The 21,356-nt window shown below is 39.8% G+C and overlaps 1 protein-coding gene across 1 annotated transcript in view; it reads right to left on the bottom strand.

Annotated features, from left to right (window-relative positions):
• Positions 1-21,356, bottom strand: part of Tdrd3 (tudor domain containing 3) — a 120,720-nt gene that overhangs the window by 56,089 nt on the left and 43,275 nt on the right. The window contains exons 4-7 of the mRNA XM_032918264.1: positions 10,772-10,932; positions 8,594-8,735; positions 6,004-6,075; positions 3,351-3,500 (exon numbers count right to left, since the gene is read on the bottom strand). Of these exons, the coding sequence (XP_032774155.1) occupies positions 3,351-3,500; positions 6,004-6,075; positions 8,594-8,735; positions 10,772-10,932 (525 nt within the window). The remainder of the gene's footprint in view (positions 1-3,350; positions 3,501-6,003; positions 6,076-8,593; positions 8,736-10,771; positions 10,933-21,356) is intronic.

Genomic DNA, 21,356 nt, shown 5'->3' on the forward strand with positions numbered 1-21,356 from the left:
TCCCTCCCCATCCTCCCCATTACCACCCTCCCCCAACAATCTAGTTCACTGGGGTTCTCTGCAGGACCCAGGGCTTCCCCCCTTCCACTGGTGCTCTTACTGGATATTCATTGCCACCTGGAGGTCAGAGTCCAGGGTCAGTCCATGTATAGTCTTTAGGTAGTGGCTTTCCCTGAAGCTCTGGTTGCTTGGCATTGTTGTCAAGGCAACTCTTATAAAGAACAATATCTAACTGGGGCTGGCTTACAGGTTCAGAGGTTTAGTCTACTATCATCATGGTGGGCGTATGGCAGTGTCCAGGCAGCCATGGAGTGGAAGGAACTGAGGGTTCTACATCTTGTTGTGAAGGCCACTGGGAAGACTGGCTTCCAGACAGCTAAGACAAGGGTCTTAAAGCCCACACCCACGGTGACACACCTACTCCAACAAGGCCACACATCAAACCATCCTACTACATAGAACCCTCCAGTGTAGGCTATCTATACCAAAGCTCTTTTCACTCTTCTGGCTCACTGCTTATTAAACGTTACAACATCTCTAGTATGCATCTCAATATTCATACGTTCAAAATGGAGTACCACAGTACCTCAACTTACATATTCCCCACTCTAATCTTCTGGATTTCAAGGTATCCAGACAATATCCCAGCATAAAAATCTTTAGTCATTCTTTACTTCTCCACTGCTATAATTCCCTGTATCTCTCAGAAGCCTTCCTAATTTCAAAATTTCTGAAACTGACAATTTTTCCCAGCCTATAGAGAATGAAGAAAGATATCATCACTTCTTTTCCAGAATCAGTTTGTCTACAATTCCAATCTTCCTTCGTTATAACCCATCTCAATGAAGCAGTCAGAAGTAGCCCTTTTAGATACAGATTAGCTGATGTTACTGCTGTGAGCAAAAGACTCAAAAGCTGGAAATGTCTAAGTAGTAAGACAGTCTTTTCAACAGTTTGTGAATGCCGCAGTAGACCCCCATTACTCTGTTCCTGCCTCTTGCAGAGCACATTTCTGTAAACAGCTTTTTCTGCAGCTTTCTTTTTCCATAAATTATTCTTCCTTAGCTATAACACAGTTAATTACTCACCTCCTTGAAATCACCCATCAAATTTCATTATCCTGAGGTATAAGGTCTATGCATATAAAATTGTCATGTGAATTTCAACTGTATCTTTTGTTATTTAGAATGCAGATCATTCAAACATGTCAATTTACTCCTAAAGATGGCTACTGGGTAACACTGGATAAGCCCTGAGTTCATTAACTTTGAACTTCAACACTCTCATTCAGAAATTGAAGAATTCTGACATCTGTTTCTGTCCTAAAAACGTATGATTCTTTATACTTGTGAAGAAAGCATGATCAATTATAACACTGAAGTACATTATAATGTAAACCATATACTCTAATATATAGACATTTGTAACTATAGCAAATAAAACCTTAGGAAGAAAGCTTGAGATTCACATCAATCCATGGAACAGGCTATATCAAATATCCTCTTCTACAGTTTACAATCTAAAATATAAATCCACACTTAAGAATCAGATAATATTTGGGGGGAAATGAATATATTCAGATAAACTACATAAAAATACACTTAATTTAATGGTCTTAAGTGCCTTAGAAAGAAGAGCATCCTGGAGAACACCAACATTTGTGGTAACTGTCACAAAGGGATGTCACACTCTGTGCAGGGTGTAGGGAGGCTGGCCAATTACAGCCCCCACAGCAGTCAGGACAGTTCACTGCTGCTCCTATTTGACAGTTGTAGCAAGCGGAGCACCAAGGCTCATCAGTTCAGCACTGTCAGCATGACAGGCTCTGGGCTGTCTGGTTCAGAGGGTTTGCTTTCAGCCCTACCCTAAACAGGAGCTAGAAAGACACGAAGGAGGACAAGCAAATGTCATGTTTTCTGGTGAAACTTTGAAGTTATGTAGAAAAGTGATTGCTCACAAACCTTCATTATATTCTGAACACGGCAACTATTTCAATCTTAAAAAGTAAGAATTCTAACCAAGAAACTCACAAACAAAAATTCATATTAAACTGAAAATAAAAATCAATCAACAGAGAAAAAACCTAGTCCAAGTAAGCAAGAAATTAAAACCAATTTGGCCTATGATGGAGAGCGTGTGTGTGTGCATGTCCATGTGTCCTGAGCGTGTGTGTGCATGTCCATGTGTCCTGAGCGTGTGTGTGCATGTCCATGTGTCCACGTGTCCTGAGCGTGTGTGTGCATGTCCACGTGTCCTGAGCGTGTGTGTGCATGTCCACGTGTCCTGAGCGTGTGTGTGCATGTCCACGTGTCCTGAGCGTGTGTGTGCATGTCCATGTGTCCTGGCGTGTGTGTGTGCATGTCCATGTGTCCTGAGCGTGTGTGTGCATGTCCATGTGTCCTGAGCGTGTGTGTGCATGTCCACGTGTCCTGAGCGTGTGTGTGCATGTCCATGTGTCCTGAGCGTGTGTGTGCATGTCCATGTGTCCATGTGTGTGCATGTCTGTGTCCTGAGCGTGTGTGTGTGCATGTCCACGTGTCCTGAGCGTGTGTGTGTGCATGTCCACGTGTCCTGTCCTGAGCGTGTGTGCATGTCCACGTGTCCTGAGCGTGTGTGTGCATGTCCATGTGTCCTGAGCGTGTGTGTGCATGTCCACGTGTCCTGAGCGTGTGTGTGTGTCCATGTCCCGTGTCCACGTGTCCTGAGCGTGTGTGTGTGCATGTCCATGTGTCCTGAGCGTGTGTGTGTGCATGTCCATGTGTCCTGAGCGTGTATGTGTGCATGTCCATGTGTCCTGAGCGTGTGTGTGCATGTCCACGTGTCCTGAGTGTGTGTGTGCATGTCCATGTGTCCCGTGTCACTATACAGCCACATAAAATCCTAAGATTAACATGTTTGCTCTACTCTAGTCAACATAAAATAAGCTAGCAAGACATAATTCTGATGTACTAATTGATCCCAGCTCATAAGTCATTCCTCACAAATCTCCCTTTTCAGAAGCAAGCATTACAGAGGAACACTATCTTGGGAAAGTAGTAACTAGTTCAGCTAATAACAGGACGCCCTCTGCTGTCATGCAAAAGAAAAATGCGTTTAGTTATTTCGCTGAGAGAAGAAAGGAAGGACATTGGGTGGATGACATGTTAACAGAAATATTTTCAGGATTTGCCAAGGTGACTTGGAATACAGCAGGCAGGCCTAACGCAGAGGAGCATGGCCTCCCTCTGCTTGGACAGTCTGTAAAGAGAGGAGCATGAGGACTCTGGGGATGAGTTATGTGAAAAGCAATAATGACCACAGGCAACTCTAGAGAATGCCATGGGAGAAGTTTGCAAACACCCTCTTCTTACCTCTTTGCTCTTCGCGACCTCTGCAATGGCAGCAGTCCTTTGCTTTTCAAACTCATCATTATCATTTGTAGGTTTAGCAGGCAATGAAACTTGTAATGTCTTTCTTCGATCAAGTTCTCTGCTATCCACTTGGACAGTAAATGCACATTTCTGAGAAAATACATTCATATCGCTCAGTAATTCCAAGACAAATTGCAAGAAATACAGTTCTTCACAAGAACTATTTCCTCAAACAAAATGTTTATATTTCTTATCGTTGGTAAAGGCCAAACAACCACTCTATCCAATAGACTTAAAAAAAAAACAAAAAACAAAAAACAAAAACCACATACACACAAAAACTAGGAAGCTGATTACAATGTTACTTTTAAATAGATATAAATTAAAGATTATATCTGTGTATATACATACATAATACATACATACATACACACATACATCACCTAAATAAGGCCATACATTTACAAAACATACTGGACTGCAAGACCCAAGTTTAATTCTAGGACAATAACTTAAAAGCTATTGTAGATTTCAAGTTGTCTACAATAATTAAGATCAGGTAAATTTGATTTGTAATTAGATTTCAATTTTCACATCACACCACAATATCCATGAGTCAGGCAGTACACTTATTAACATGTAACAAATGTGTTGGAACTTGAAAGTCAAAGGCTAAAACCATGCCCAATTAAGATGCAAAGTTTTATTTGTTGTTAAGGTTTAAACTTTTAATATCATAATTTAAAACAGGTGTCTCTATCTGAAAACAGTCTCTGAATTCTCAACTCCACACTAGTATAAGCCTTCTAAAGTAACAGGGTTTTTTTTTCCTCAGCTCATTAACTATATGAAAGAGAGAAGAGGAAATACTCAAATGTGTTACACAAATATAGTATTTTTCCTCCAAGATAAACATGCCATTTATAGCAACACAGAGAGAGCTAGCACTATAATTTTAGCCTACCTACCTGCTGTACTCTGCTGTACAAACTCTTCACAATGAAGAAAAGACCATCATGGAAACTAAACCTTCTGCTATACTTCCTAGTCCTACATTTATAATAATATGCATTTCAATTCTGGACAGTAATGACAAGTAACTAAATCGTTAATTCTCTCTAGAAAAAAGTCATTTTTATTTCTTAAGCAATTTAAGAAAAATTTTACAAATGTCTCAGGAAAAAATAAAATTGTACAAGTGTCAATTATTATTTTCAAGCATACATTACTATAATATTTTCATTCTGGGTTCTTTTATTACAAGCAGAATGTTACTAACATGGACCACAACACAGGACTTTTTATCTACCTTTATCTTTAAAAGGGGGGAGGGGGCACACCTATAATACAGGAATGGCTCTAATTTAAATCTAAGTATAGCTCATAAAAATTGTTTTAAAGATACCAATCAACTGATCCTATCCCATATCTTCTTATCAACTAGGTATATTTTTAGTACCAAAGTTTCAAACAAAATTCAAATAACATACAAAATAAAATGTTGGTTTCAATTTCATATTTTTATGTCCCAATTCACCTTCACTTTAGCCAGTATTCTGTAAGAAAAGCACAGAATAAAAACAGTTTAAAACTGTGCTAGGGGTTGGGGATTTAGCTCAGTGGTAGAGCACTTGCCTAGCAAGCACAAGGCCCTGGGTTCAGTCCTCAGCTCCAAAAAAAAAAAAAACTGTGCTGGCCGCAAGCAAGGCAAAGCCAACGACCACAGGGAGTGCTCTCCGGCTCATCTAGGGAGAAGCAAGAGAAGACAGAAGAGATCTTGGAGAACACAGGTCCAGGCTGAGTACAGAAAGGAAGACAAGACACAGGGCCAGCTCAAACCGTCCACAAATCTCCTTCACAGTAGGAAAGATGTGGTGGTCTGAATGAGAATGGCTCCCATGGCTCACATGTCTGAATGCCCAGACCCCAGTTGGTAAAACTGGGAAAGATTAGGAGGTGTGGGCTTGGTGGAAGACTTGTGTCACTGACCTCGAGTTTTGAAGTTTTTAAAACCCAGGCCATTCCCAGTTGGCTTTCTCTCTCTCTCATGCTACTGGATCAAAATGTAACCTCTCAGCTACAGGCCCAGCACCATGCTTGTCTGCCTGCCACTGTTTCCTGCCAGGATAGTCTTTACCTCTGAAACCTTAAGCCCCAATTAAATAATTCCTTTTAAAAGTTACCTTGGTCACAGTCTTTTGTTATAATAATACTTAACTAAGACAAGAGGTTAAAAATTAAAGACTACACATTGACTTATTTATTTCCTATAATCCAGGCTGCTGTAGTTGAAAACATCAGCATACAACAAAATTAGGTGTCTGACTAATAAGAATAATTGAATGGAGGCTAAGCTGAAAAACAGAATTTGGGGGAAATTTTTGGCATATATATTTTAATCCCCTTACTTTTAAAATTCTCATTTAAATACTATTTTCTATTAACCTATCTAGCTGTAATTTGATCTACATACATAACTCTTACTGGCTTCAATCTTTGGAGTAAGAACAATATTATTAAATTTCTTGGCCTTCATGTTTTGATATAATTCTATGATGTCTGAGTAAAGTCTGGCACAAAACCATATACAACTTAAGTACAATGAAGAACATGTTTTCCTGACTGAATCCACCCGCCAGAGGAAAGTGCTTACCTGTCCGAAAGGTAAAAAAGGAGGCGGGCCACCTTCAGCTCCAATATTGCTTCTGTTGTGTTTTAGTAAGCTCTATTTAAAAACAGAATCGGTCATAAAGCATCAAACACACATTTAAACACACTAGCCCCACATACCAGAAACGCACAGCTTAGAGTAGAATATTAAGAGACACAGCAGACTTCTTTAAAGCATTTCAAACTACAAGACAGAAAAAATACTGTGATCTTTATTTCTATAAGCTGGAAAAGTTCTTTTGTCATCACTCTGACCAAATACAATCAAGTTTAATTTTTAGAAATACTTTTCAAGCTGGTATCCTTTGGAGAAAACAGACCTCCTTAAACTATAGTCAATTCACAGAAAATATGCTCTGGCAAGAACAATTTTACTCTGAAGCACATAACCAATAGATGAATAATGCCTGAAAGTTTTCTACAAAAATAACATTTTTAGAGATAATACTTACTAGAAAAAAAGTCATTACTGATAAGGGTGATTTCTAGTTCTTTAAATACTAGAATCCTATAGTTGATAAAATATAAATTCACACAATAACATTTTTCAAATTATCTTATATTAATTCATACTTTGAAGAAATATTCAACCAACTGAATTTTTTAAAAGTTCTGTCGTACTTTGTACGCATGTGAGTATGTACACAAACGCACTAACACACAAACGTAAGTATGTAAGGGTAGAAGACAACTTTCATGAGTCAGTTCTCCCTGTCCCCCATGTGGATTCCAGGAATCAAACTCAAGGTCTGAGGTAAACTCCAGCCATGAGGTTTGACAGCAAACACCTTTACCTGCTGAGCCTCTGATTGGTATTTAATATACGCAAGCTTCCAAACTCTTATGAGTTTCAGGTATTTTTTTAAAACTTGCCTAATCAGAATTAGAAGAACAACAAAGCACTTTCTCACATTCTGAAGTCCCTCCAAGGACCAGAGGAAACTCAGCAGCACCCCGTTCTGTATCCTTCCATTGACGGTATTAACATGCATCGTTAATTATAAAGTTACCTTCTAAACTTTAAACTTGTGCTAATTAATATTACACATGTTATGAAAATACAGTGTAAAAGAGTCACAAAGTACTTTTAAAACTTCACTGTGTACTGTATTGTTTAACATATTCCAGAGTCCCTGGATTCTGTAAACACTTATACGTGTCATGTAAACCACAGATTGAATGATAAACCTAAGAGAACACAGCATCAGCTTAGTGAGCAAAGGGCCGTCCACGCGGTACGATCTCCATACGTTAACCATCTCTCTCACTTAAGAAGAACAGCGTGGCACACACACATGATCATCTAGGCCCTTAGCTCAGTTTCATTCCCTTACAAGGAAAGGATTACGTAAACAGCTATAAACCAATTCAATTTACATTAAGACATGAATTAACATTTCTTGTTAACATGAAAAATTAAAAACAATTTAGAAGACTTCTATTTCTTGCACTAATGAAGGTACAAAAGCCAGGCCTAAGTTCCCTTTCCACACAATGAGTGTGGCCTGGTCAGAAACCCAGTCCTATGTAGCATAGGAACGCCATTCCTAAGGGAAGAAGTAAATCCAACTTCAGAGTACAATGCAGAAAGCAGAGCACAGAGGGTTCAGTAAGAACAACAACCTAGCGACAAGACACTCGGCAGCATTATGCCTTGATAAATATACACAGAAACTAAAGTGGTACTATCTCACACACACACACACACACACACACACACACGCACACGCACACGCACACGCACACGCACACACACACAGAATAGGTACTATGAGAAAATAACCAGTGTAGAAGTCAGAACCATATTAAAAGAATAAAAACAAAATTACAATATAACCCAGCAATTCTACAAATAAACATGCAAACGACCTGAAAGGGGCTATTATTTGTGCACCCATGTTCACAGCAGCTTTATTATAGTGAGCGAAAGACAAGTACAACACTAATGCCCACTGACAGAGGGAAAACAAAATATAGTATTCATAGCCAGTGGAGTACTATTGAGCCCTTAAAAGGGTAACTCTGACAACCTACAATATAGATATTACCTTATACAGAATAAGCTGGACACAAAGGAACAAATACTAGTATATAACATGTCTAAGAGATATTCAAATAGTCAAGCCCACAGAGACAGAAAGTAGACTGGTGGACAGAGGCAAGAGTGTATGCATGCTTGTCTGTGTGTATTTATTGGAAGTGAGTAAGTTCCTACCTGACTTCATAGTTCTAAGTGGGATGATTCTTGCTGAGATGTTGGAAAATTATATAAGCATTGATCTGACTTTAATATATCTTTTTCTTAACTGACAAATTTCAAACCTGTCAAGATATTGTAATATTAATATTTAAAACATGAGTAAAATGGACCAAGTACTGAAAATTGTCACTTCCTTTGGAGGAAGAATGTTGTTAGAGCACAGCAGATAGTTTTTCTACTGAGCACCATGTGCTAGTTTAATAATCCTGACACAAAAGACTAATGCTACTGCTCACTGTGCGAAGAGCTCAAGAGAATGCAGTCAGAAACGCCGATGTTCTAATAGTCTGAGCTAGTTGTATTGCACACTTACTCTCTGTAACGCCCACTTGTCAATTAGGTGTTCCACTTCACCACCAAGAACTGTGGTGTTAGAGTCACTTAACAGCAGGAATCCGTTCTTTATGTCCACAGTGCCGGAGAGCTTCACTTTTGTGCCAGGTGGTGTGTTCAGGCTGACACAGGAGAAACAAAAGGAATCAGTAGTTAAAGCTGCAATGACACTCGTCCACAACTGAAAAGGAGTCTTACTTAATCACAATACGCTAACACCCAAACTAGATTTCAAGAGAACTAGCCATAAAGTAAAAATAGATCATCATAAATGAAGACCAAGCGATAAATGAATAGACAAAATGAGCCTCAGTTTCCACACGTTAACAAATCACACCTCACAAAGCTGTGGTAAAGAAAAAGGAAAGACAGAGAAGAACTTTCCCCTTCTCTTTTAAAATTCTATTTTATGTTTCTGGGTGTTTTGTCTGCATGTATAGAATCAGATCCTGTGGATCTGGTGTTACAGATGATTGTGAGCCACCATGAGGGTGCTGGGAATTGAACTGGAATTGAAATGGAAGGGCATTTAGTGCTTTTAACTACTGACTCACCCCCCAGCCAGGAAAGTACTTTCAACTCATGAATACAATACCTCCCCCCCTTTCTTTTTTATAAGGTTTTGCTATACAGGACAAAAATATATCATTATTAAACTAAATTTTAATATAGAAAAATATTTGTCAGAAAGTTAACACCTATATGAGCTATAGTAATCTATAAAAATCCTTTTGTTAGTCATCTAGTCGTGTTAACCATGAACATGAGAATTAGTTATTCAATAACTTTAAAAAGACTCTTACGCACTGACTTGAAAGTACATGAGCATTGACCGTAGCGAGACTGTTCTACGGAAGGTCAATGTTAATCAGATGCTTGGTAAACCTTGCATCACAAATCCTTGCACAAAAACCAGATACAAGATGCTTATCTTCCCACCAACTCTGCTAAAGGAAACTCAGGATGAAGTTCACTTCATCATGTAGGTTTGTTCTGAAGTAAAAGCATAGATATAAACCCTACTCCATCTCTTCCCACATATAGCAAGGGGGAAAGCTCTCCAAATAGGACTCCTAAAATAGTCTGCGTGAAACACTTGGGATGAATTAGAAATTATTCTGCAATGGCTTCATTATTCACATTTTTAAGGCTCATGAAATTCATCACATGCTGATACATGCAACATCAAATCAGTGAGTATTAATACCACATCCTTTTAAAAGATGGCTAATAAAAATCATTAGTGAAAAGAAGTAAGAATATGCCTAGTTCTCAAACTTCAAAGAGCCCATACAGAGGAAGAGATTAGACATTGTTCTGTATATCATTGCATATTATCAACCCTACCTCAAGAAAGCCATTACAATTGTTCTGAGCCTCATAAGCTTAACATTCCTAGTCATAACTCAAAATTGACAGATGAATAGTCACGAACAACCCTTACAGAGGGTTTTCCCTTCCCTTACAGAGCTCTGTGGTCAGAAGAGCAGTCACTGAGAGCAATGTCCCATCTCCAAGTTCAGCAGTAATCAGCAGCAGCACAATTACACTAACAAGGTTTTGCCAATACCAGGAAATCAGCATGGCTAAGGAGTGGTAGTGGATTTAGGAGGAATTCCAGGAGGGGACAAAATTATCAAAATACATTATATTAAATGCTCAAAGATTTAATAAAAACATATTTTAAATTAAATAAGAATGTGGAAGATTGTTCCTTAAAGAATTCTTTCTTACAAAGTAGGAAGCCATAAGACTCTTTAACTTTAATTATCTCCTCAGAAAGTATATGAGCTTCCAAACTTGGCTAGAATCTTAGATAGTGTAATAACACATCACTGTGTACAGCCAGCTGCTAACCTGTTAGGGAAAAAAATATTAAAGATATTCTAATGTGTTCTAAACAGTGAATAACCGAAGATTTTCTGGGGAAAAAACATGCATATGTATCTTAAATTTGTTCTATAGTTACCACAGAATAAAGAATAACTAATTTCATCCCTAATTGTCTTTTAGACAAAACAGACGTAAAAATCCCAAAAATTTCTTATGGAAAATTACAGCATCCACTTAAGACTCCTTTCCTGCTTTTTCAAGTGCTGACGATGAATTCAGGTTTGAAAAGCACCCTCAGATCCTCTTAACAAGTTACATGAGTCACCTTATCTTTGAAATGTAACTGAACTCTACTGCCGTACAACTCGTGTGCCCGTCCGTCATCTGCACACGCAGCATCCTGGGCGCAGCTTGTGACTCCTCATTATCCCTCGGCGCAGCCACATTGCGGACCTTCTGAATTTGTAAAACACATGGACCTTCGAGCTGTCACAAACAGAATAGAAGTCATTTGTACATCACTGCTCTACTTCCAATTACACAGTTCTCCTATCTTTAATGGTTATTTATTATGATTTATAGAGATAGCTTGAATTAAAGTCAAGACTGCAATCCTTTGTTAATTCACAGAGGTAAAATTTCAAGAGGCCTGCAGAAGGACAACTTTTCAAATCCTCTTTCAGATAATTTCAAGGCACGAAAGCACTAAGAAAGCAGTTCTAGTTTTGAACTTTGAGTCCTATGTGTTGGAAATAGTTCCCATGAATCCTGCTGCTCCCCTTTCACAGGAACAGGCATTCAGGAGACAACACAGCGCGACAGGATGTTAAGAGCCATCAACTTACAGCAGTAGTTCAAAGGGAAGCTTCCTATTCAAACACCAGCTTTACAGTGCTCCACCGTGCAAGACACACAAGTTCAAGTAAGTGTTTCACTTACTTCTACACTTTCCTTTGAAAATAGTATTATAAGCTATATGACAAGGAGGGAATAAATGTTCTCTCTTGCCAACTTTCAATCAAAATACAAAATAAATCAATGCAGTAATTAGCTATAAAGCTAAAAGTTTTCTATAATAATATGCTGATAAAGAAACTGGGGAAAGACAGCTGAATTCGCTTACATGTAGAAAAAATAAATTCAACAGAAATGAAAATTTCCACATAGCAAAATAGATCTTTAAGTTAGCATCACAGTTTAGGGAGAAGGGCTATTTTAAAATTAAAGTTTTTCAAGTAAATATTTCTGTATGTAAAAAAAATTAATACATATTTTCAGAAAAGAAATAACAGTTGACAAACAGTTACACATTATTTCCCAAGCAAGCAAGTCTCTAAACTGAAAATCTACTGCCCGGCACTAACCAGGAACAACAATGTCACACATTCAGTTTTATCTAGTCTAACCTTTATCTAATCTAAGCTTTAGCTATGAAAGAAGAATACTGTTCTCAGAAGGATGGTAGACTAGAGGTGGCTTCTGAGAGAGCCAGTAAAAGAAAAAAAGAGTTGTAATAAAGGAAAATGGATGGGAGTTATTACACAGGGAAGAAATGCCTCAGAATCCACAAAGGCAGTGGCAGGATACTGAGAAGAGCAGGGGTAAGGACGGTCACTCAGTGAACACAGGCAGAGCAGCAGCAGTGCACGTCCTTGCTGCAGAAGCCAACAGAAGCCACATACAAAGGCAGCTTCCAGTCAGGGAAATGGCTCAGTGGGTAAAGGTGCTTGCTGTCAAGCCTAAAGACCTGAGTTCAATCCTGGGACCCCACATGACACAAAGAGAGATCTCCCAAAAGTTCTCTTCTGACTTCCACATATATGCCATGGTGTAAACACACATACACAATACACACATACACTATTTTTAATGTTTTAGTAAAAATTTTAAATTTTATATATATAATAAAAATATAAAGGTTTGCTTCTCACTGGAGGTATTAGAGACTATTATAAAGGGCAATTACTCTATATGATCAAGAAAGAATCCATAGATAGAGCTAAGATAAACACTAAAGGCATAAAGAATCTATGAAATTATGTAAGATATATCTCCAAAATGACAAATACAAGAGACAAATACAAGAGACATATAGAATTCAAGATTTGCAGAGACTGATAAGGAATTCTACAACATACTAGAGATAGTCCAATGTTTAATCCCCAATTATATAGCATAGCCACAGTAAAAACAAAAAATAGCAGTAAGAACAACGAAGTGGCACAGACACAGACATGCACACCTATGGACGCAAACAGAGGACTCAGAAATAAGCCACAGCTACAGATTCAGACACCTACTTATTTTTATTTTTACAAATGTTAAAACATATACTGGAGAAATGACAAGCTCTAAACCAAAAGTTGATTGGAAAACTTGTTTTCCACATGTAAAAGAATAAAACTAAATCCATCTCTCTGATAAAAAAAAAATCAATGAAAATATACCAAAGACTTTAACATAAAACATAAACTCGGAAACCACTAAAAAAATATAGCTGATGCAACTTGAAGTGCAGGACTAGACAGGATTTTCTGAAGAGGACTCCAATAGCACAGAAAATAATGCCAAGAGCTGACAAGTGAACTGGGGGACCTCTAGGTTTTGCAGAACAAAAGCCATAATCCCCAGAGTGAAGAGGTAACCACAAAGGGAAACAAGATTGTCACCTGAGCATTAGACATGTAATTACATACATATGCACACATGTATATAACCGCAAAAATTAAACAGCAAAAACATCATCATAAATAAATGAACTAAATAGACATTTTATTTTTCTCAAGAGAAAAATAAAATGGCCAATCAATACCTGAAAAAAAATGTTTAACATCATTAGTCATCCAGAAAATGGCCAATAAATATTTTTTAAAGTATTCATTAACTATTTTTTAAATATTCTGATGGACTTAGTCATTAGGGAAAAGCAAATTATAACTATTTTGAGGTTCATGTCAAGAATCTTAAATTCTTTTAATTATTATCAAGAAATCAAATACAACAAATGCTGGTGAGGATAGAGGGGAAAGGAACACCCTTACTCGGTGCTGGTGGGAATGTAACATGTGCAACCTGTGGAAATCAGTATGGGATGTTCCTCAAAGACCTGAAAATAGAACCAGCAACCACAGGACACGGCCACTCCACTAGGATGTATGTCCTAAGTTAGCACAGCACAAGTGTGACAGTTTGCATATGCTTGGCCCAGGGAGTGGCACGATTAGAAGGTGTGGCCTTGTTGGAGGAAGTGCGTCACTGTGAGGGTGGGCTTGGAGACCCTCCTCCTAGCTGCCTGAGGATGCTAAGTCTGTTCCTGGTTTCCTTCAGGTGAAGATGTAGAACTCAGCTCCTCCTGCACCATGCCTGCCTAGATGCTGCCATGCTCCAGCCTTGATGATACTGGACTGAACCTCTGAACCTGTAAGCCAGCCCCAATTTAATGTTGTCCTTTATAAAACTTACATTGGTCATGGTATCTGTTCACAGCAGTAAAACCTGAACTAAGACAACAAGGATGCTTGTGTAAGCATATGCATAACTGCAGTATTTACAACAGATAGAAAATGCAACCAGCCTACTTATCTATCAACAAACAAACAGATAAAGAAAATGCAGTACACATCACGGCAGAATTCTATGAAGCTGTAAAGGAAGTGCAATCACAGTGTTCACGGAAAAACTAATGCAACTGAAAATCATTATATTAAACAAAGCAAGCCAGACTCAGGAAAATACAACATTTTCTCTGAAATACAGAACCTAAATTTAAAATTACACCCGTGTGTATGAATGTATATATTTACACGTGTGGTTGGAGGTCATGAAACTAGCTATCTTGGGCTAATCCACAGGAAGTCATTCTGTGTGTTTCTTCAAAATTCCAGGTTCAGTGGTTTCATGCTGCAGTTTAACACACTCATTAAACCACAGAGAGGTAAACGCTCCACACTGAGGCTCTTTTCTCTCTTCAGATGGGCAGTTTACCAGCATTTGATTGGTAGCATCACATCATATCCTATAAAGATGTCAATTGTCTTTGAGCTGATCTGCAGCTTCAGTAAAAATTCTAGCACACTTTAAGAGATTTAATAATTTGATTCTAAAATTTATTGGGAGAAAAAATAATAACCTAAGGAATAATATTGTATTTTACAACCACAAGTTCAGAAAAAAATTGGTAATTTCAAGTGTCATAAAGGTACCTTTCAAATAGATCCTACATACTCTACTGAAAGCAATATAAATGATGCAACTCTTTGTAAAGTAATTTGGCATCATCTTATCTTAAAAAGGACACTGGCTTAACTCTATCCTGCACTAATTCAGTCCCTGCATTTGTCTCATTATATGCTGCTTCTTAGAAGTAGTGCCTATTTTCAAAATTGAAAAAATAATAAAAATAGCCAAAGGAATTGATACATATTTACTGTAACTGCCTATGCAACCAAAATGTACTTAAAGTCAATGAACAATGCAATTGTTTCTTAGTGTAGAAAGGGGTGGGGACAGAACACCTGAGCAGAACCATTCAGATATTCCAGTGTTTATCTCAGAAGATGCTTCAGGGAACCTACTTTAATATTAAATCTCATCGATCCCTAAATGTACATATATCAATATTTTAAATAATTTATGTTTTAAAATTAATATTCTGGTCAGTGAAATTTCATAATTGAAAAGCTAAATCTACAACCTACACACAACAAATACACTCAAAGCCATACCACAGAGCAAGTTTGTTGCCATAAGTGTTAATAAAATCACTTCTAAGAGGGACAATAATGGAAAAGTCACCCTTAAAACTGTTTGGCAATTTCCCTTGCCAATATAACCATCTAGATACAGCTCCAGCCGACACCAAGAGGAGACGTGCAGCAGCCAGCACCATGAGCATCAGAGCACACTGGTCTGCTCACAGCACCGTGTTCTGGGCTTTGTGCTCACTGCCTCACAGCTCTGGACACAGCCTACTTCTGCAGCAAGTGCTACAGCAGAGACGCAATCTGCTGCTCTCCGCCTGCCACTACATGGTTCTTCTGCACTAAGCAAAGCTGAGACAATGGCGTGCTGCAGCTCTACACCAGGAAAGAGTTAGTACATCTGTCTGCTTCCTCCCCTACATATCTTTAGTTCTAGTGATTACAAACATCAACCACATGTCTCTTCCATGCATAATTATCAGTCAAAAAGTTTGATTAGGCCCCATTTCCTGTAATTGTAAAAACAACATGGTCTATCTTAAAATAAAAATATTAAATGATATGTATATTGTTTTACATGTATCTACTAAATACATATACTATTTTTACATATATATTTTAAAACCTTACTGCAGGAAGATGTGCATATAGAGTATGTGTATTGTAAGGGTTTTTTCCCAAGGATTGATTTTTACGTGTACATGTATTTGTCTACACGCATCTGCATACAGGTGCTCATAGAGGCCAAAAGAGGGTATCAGATCAGGAAGCTGGAGTTACTGGTGGTTGTCAACATGGGTGCTGGGAACCATACTCAAGTCCTGTGCGAAAGCAGCAAGAAGCATTAAATGTTGAACCATCGTTCTAGCCCACATACAATGTACTCTAAGATGTCAAATACGCCCCCACTATGGAGAGCTGCCCATTACTCCATAGCTGAAAGCCGCAGGCTGGAGAGGGAGGCTGCATCTGTAACTGAGCTCAGATAGCCCTCCTGTTATGGAGCTCTTCATCTCTTTCACTGTGTACAAATGTACACTCGAAACTGCTGGAGGGCCAATGAGGTGGCTAGGCAAGAAAGGCACATGCCAGGAAGCATGAAGATCTGAGTTCAAGTCCTAAGGCCCACGTGGTAAAAGGGGAGAACCAACTCCTAAAAGCTGTCCTCTGACCAACACACACACAAATGCACAGATTACACAGACACACAGACACACACACAGACACACACACCTCTATTAAGTACATAAATGAATAAATGGAATCATTTTTTACCTGCTTGAATAAAAATATTTCTACAGGCTAAGAGAAATGCCTCAGTAGTTAAGAGCACTGACTATTCTTTCCAGGGAGTTTAATTCCTAGCACCCACATAGTGGCTAACAGCCATCTGTCTGAAACCTCCATTCCAGATGCTCTACTACTCTCTTCTGCCCTCCACAGGCACCAGGTACACATGGGGTGCACAGACATACATGCAGGCAAAGCACCCACACATATGAAACTAATAATAAGATAACTACTCCTGAGCAGAGAGCACACCGGGAACCCTAGCACCTGGAGGCTAAGGCTCAGAGGATCACAAAGATGAGGACACCCTCTGCTGAACAGCAAGTTTCAAGCTGTTCTCGGATGTGTGGCAAACCTCTCTCAAACAACAGGAAGAATAAAATAAACAAAAATTATTTTCCAATGCTATACTATAATTTAATTAACATTCAAAAATATACCAAGAGCCCAGGCAGGTGCTTTACAGACACTATTGAATTCACCTGCGGAAGTACATAGTCCATTAGGATTGTTCTCTATCTCCATGTAAAGAGACCTGACAGCCCAGGGAAAGAAATACTTTGCCAGAGGTCATCAGCGACTGTGGCACAGAAACAGAATGCAAACATGGAGCAGTCTCCCCAAAGCACATTGGTTTTCTACTGCACCTTCTACAGCTAACACTAAAAGCAGACATGGCACACAGAGCAGTAAGAATATCATTTTTTAAAGCCTAGCTGGAGCTAAGAGGTCAGAAGAGTAGAAGAGACGCTGCACTCGATTGGAAACTACAGACGAAGTGGCAGTCTGCCTACAGCTGAAGACATCTGGGCACTGCAGCCACAACTCTGAATTCACAGTGGTAGTTTCTGCTTTGATGGGTTTCCAGACTATACCAATAATAAAGACCAGGAGATCCTCGAACAAAGCCTCAAAAAGACAACAAATGGAGATTGTGCAGAAAAGAAGCTCTAAACAAGTTACGACTGGACATTCCAAAGATGGAGAGGGGAAGAGAGCAAAACTGTCTACAATTTTCAAGTGATAGAGAGACCAAACATAAAGTGACCATACAGAATATACAAACATACAGAAAGACCATTTAAGTGAAGAGAACAATGATGTTAATGTAATAATACAAAGAAAAGGTATAGATTATAATGTAGTAGTATATTTACCATATGGCTAAAATGTTTATCCTTTAGAAATGGTAAAAGCCTTCAAAATACTACCTTGAAGCTAGGCATGATGGTGCATACCTTTAATCCCAGTATTGGGGAGGTAAAGGCAGGTGGATTTCTGTGAGTTCAAGGCCAGTCTGATGTATAGGGTGAGTTCAAAGACAGTCAAGGGTACACAGAGAAACCCTGTCTCAAAAATATAAAACAAACAAACAAACAAAAAACATCTTGAATAATTCCCCAAATTTGGGATTCCTGAACAAAAGCAACAGTTATAAACAAATGGCCTTCCATTATGTTGAGTAGTTACAGCAAGTGACCCAGGATGGGAGCATGTGGAGGCCCCACTCAGAGGCCGCAATCCCCACTCTTGACTTTTACTGCTTCTGACAGAACTTACTTTTATTTTCATTTTTTTTAACTTATTAAGTCTTACACCCTGCTCGCTGCTCCCTGCCCAGTCAACCCCTCCCACATCCTTCCCCCATGCCTCCTCTCTTCTTTGAGCAGGTGAGGCCCTGGGTTTCCCCCAACCCTAGCACTTCCAGTCTTTGTGAGGCAGCTCCTCTCCCACTGCGGCCAGACAAGGCAGCCCAGGTAGCAGAAGAGCATATCTCCTCAACAGACAGCAGCTCTGGGGACAGACCCCGCTCCAGCTGCAGAACTTACTTTTTAAAGTTTCGTTGTTGTTAGTGTTATTTTAGTTTTCAGAATTTATCTGCCTACACTTAAAAAGATTCAGACCAAAATAATAGGAAATTGCATTACTAAACCCTAGTAAATAAAACACAAATTCCTAATTTTAATTCATTTTTCTAAAAAAATACAAGAACATGCCTAATTTTAATCACTTACTAAATGGAACACTAATAAGCTATTATTTACCAGACTACATTAACAAAGTAGAAAGAAAACAGCTTTCGACTAAACCTGAACCTTTTACCTGCTTTTTTTTTTCCTTAAAAATATCCACCCTCTAAACTTCAGAACTAGGTTGGTTCCTTCTGAATTTTAAGCCAAGACAGACATCTTGTGGCTCGCGCCGGTATTGCTGGAGCTCTGAGACAGTGACTTCAGCTTCCAAAATGAAGCATTAAATCAGCTTCACATTTGAAGAAGTCATATGCTACTGTCAGCACGAGGATTACAAGTTAAAAGCATAACTCTGGAGCATGACTGCTGTGCATCAATTCATTTCGGGTTGAAACCCTGCATCCTGGAGGACAGCTCAGGACACTCCAGGTAAACCATCAAGCCTTGCAGAGCTGACACTAAGATTAATGAGGCCCTCCCTTGGACGGGGAGGGGAGATGGCTGCTCTGAGTCCTCACTTCTCTGAATGATGAGTCCAAGTGCGTGGAGAAGATTCTCCAACCTGCTGAGCAACCATGGGGTGGACATTTCCATGATGCCACTGCCTTTGAGCCAACACTTGCTCCTGTAGGCAACCCTCTCAGCTACTTCTGTAGGAACCACAATAAACTTCTTGGTTCATCTAGCTGGACATTTTACTTAGTTGCTTGTTGGTTCCCTATTTGTAATGAAGAGACGTTTGTACCCCTCTCTCCAGGATACTGTCACATAACAATCTGACACATTTCCCGTCAGGCTTCTTCCACAACAGTGCAAAAGTCCTCCTGTAAATGGACTGAACACAGAACTTTCAACTAAGCTATCTTACAATTACCAAGCCTACTTTGTTTTAAACATCTATGAAAATAACAAAAATTTACAATTAAACAGAAAAACATTAAATGTCCACACTGCATTTCCATTCTGACTATTTCCATGGCCTCCCTCCAGCTTCTACACTACCAGCTAGCTGTCCCAACACTTCAGAATAGCTAAGAAACAGAAACTCTGCCCTTAAAAAACCAGAAAAGAGGTTGTGTGAGATATAACATATTCTGCGTTCCTGCCTGCCTGCCTGCCTACCTACCTCTCTGGGCCTCTCCTCTCACCTCTCTGGGACTCTCTCACATACACAACACACCAAACACAACACAACACACACACACACACAACACAACACACACACCACACACACACCACACCAACACAACACACACAACACACACACTCTCTCACACTAACACACACACCCAGCGTGCACGCACACACACACTCTTTCACACATACACTACACATTAACACACCCATCACTCATATGCCTACTCACACACCACACATCACACACACACACCACACACACACACACACACACACACCACACACCACACCCCCACACACCCCCACCCACCCCCCCCCCCCCACACCCACCCACCCCACACACACACACACACACACACCACACCCCACACCCCCCACACCCCCCACACACACACATCCCACACACCACATACACCATACACACCACACACACATACATCACACACACTACACACACACACACCACACACATCACACACACACACCACACACACACACACACCCCACACACACACCCACACACACACACCACACACACACACCACACACACACACACACACACACCCACACACACACCCCACACACACACACACACACACCACACACACACACCACACACACACACCACACACACCACACACACCACACACCACACACACACACACATATATCACACACACACACACACCACACCACACCCACACACACACACACACACACACACACACACACACACACACACACACACACACACAGTCTCCAACATTCAGGGCTTGAGTGGGGAAACTCTATGAACCATGCGGCCTGGACTGGAAAACTGGAGGAAAGCCTGTCTACCTTCTCACCACTTTTCAAGTCTCTGCTTGAAATATACAAAATCATGGTCAAACACTATCCAGAGTACATAAATATTTCAAAATAATGCCACAGATAGAATGAGAGGGGAAAGGCCCTCAGGGAAAAATAACATACTAATTACTAAAAAAGTAACTTCACTTTTTGCAATTCTATATTCTCCCAAAATTATCAGTAATATTAGCAATGACTAAGAGCTGCAAAATCCAAATGGCAGTATCTTTCTGAAGGCCAAGAAAGACGTCTTGAAATGAGATTAAATTCACAGTAGACTACAAACCTGACCACAAATCCACCAGCTCTCCAATCCTCTTCCTATCTGAATCACCAAATCATGGAAATGGCGTTATGTTAGTCTCACTAGTCCTAACAGGAACAACAGACGCCAGCCTTCCAGGACCTGAAATGCAGCCTCCGCCCACCTCCTCCGCAGAGAATTACTGATCTGTCCAGAGAGGCTCCCAGCACCGTGAAGAGCCTCACGCTCAGTGACTGAGCCTCTGAAGGCAGGCTCTGGGGGACACACTTAGGGGAGGCTTTGTTCAAACCAAGTCACAGATAACAAATGAAGGAAGTTCCTACAAGGGTGATGGCCACCTCTCCTCCTGGCTTCTAACTACGTGGGGAATTTCCCCAATCCTCAAATGTCTGCCTCTCTCTGAAATGGAAGCATCACAGACAAACCGGGAATTCAGTAGAATGGTTCAGGACAGGGCTTCAGGCCATCTTTGATCCTATCACAAAGGTCAGTCGGCTCAAAGACACTCAGGACTAAGTCCTAGGCAACAAAGAGGAGGCCATGTGCTTGCTTCTCACTGAATTCTTTCGGAGAGCTTAGTAACAAGCAACCAAGCAGAGGGGAGGGTTCCTGTCATCATGCAGGTGAAGGCAGAGAAGATCAAACGAGGTCTGTCATTGCATGAAAAGGAAGGGGGCAGGGAGCAGAGGTTTTAG

The sequence above is a fragment of the Rattus rattus genome, chromosome 12, assembly GCF_011064425.1.
Source record: "Rattus rattus isolate New Zealand chromosome 12, Rrattus_CSIRO_v1, whole genome shotgun sequence".
Taxonomy (NCBI): domain Eukaryota; kingdom Metazoa; phylum Chordata; class Mammalia; order Rodentia; family Muridae; genus Rattus; species Rattus rattus.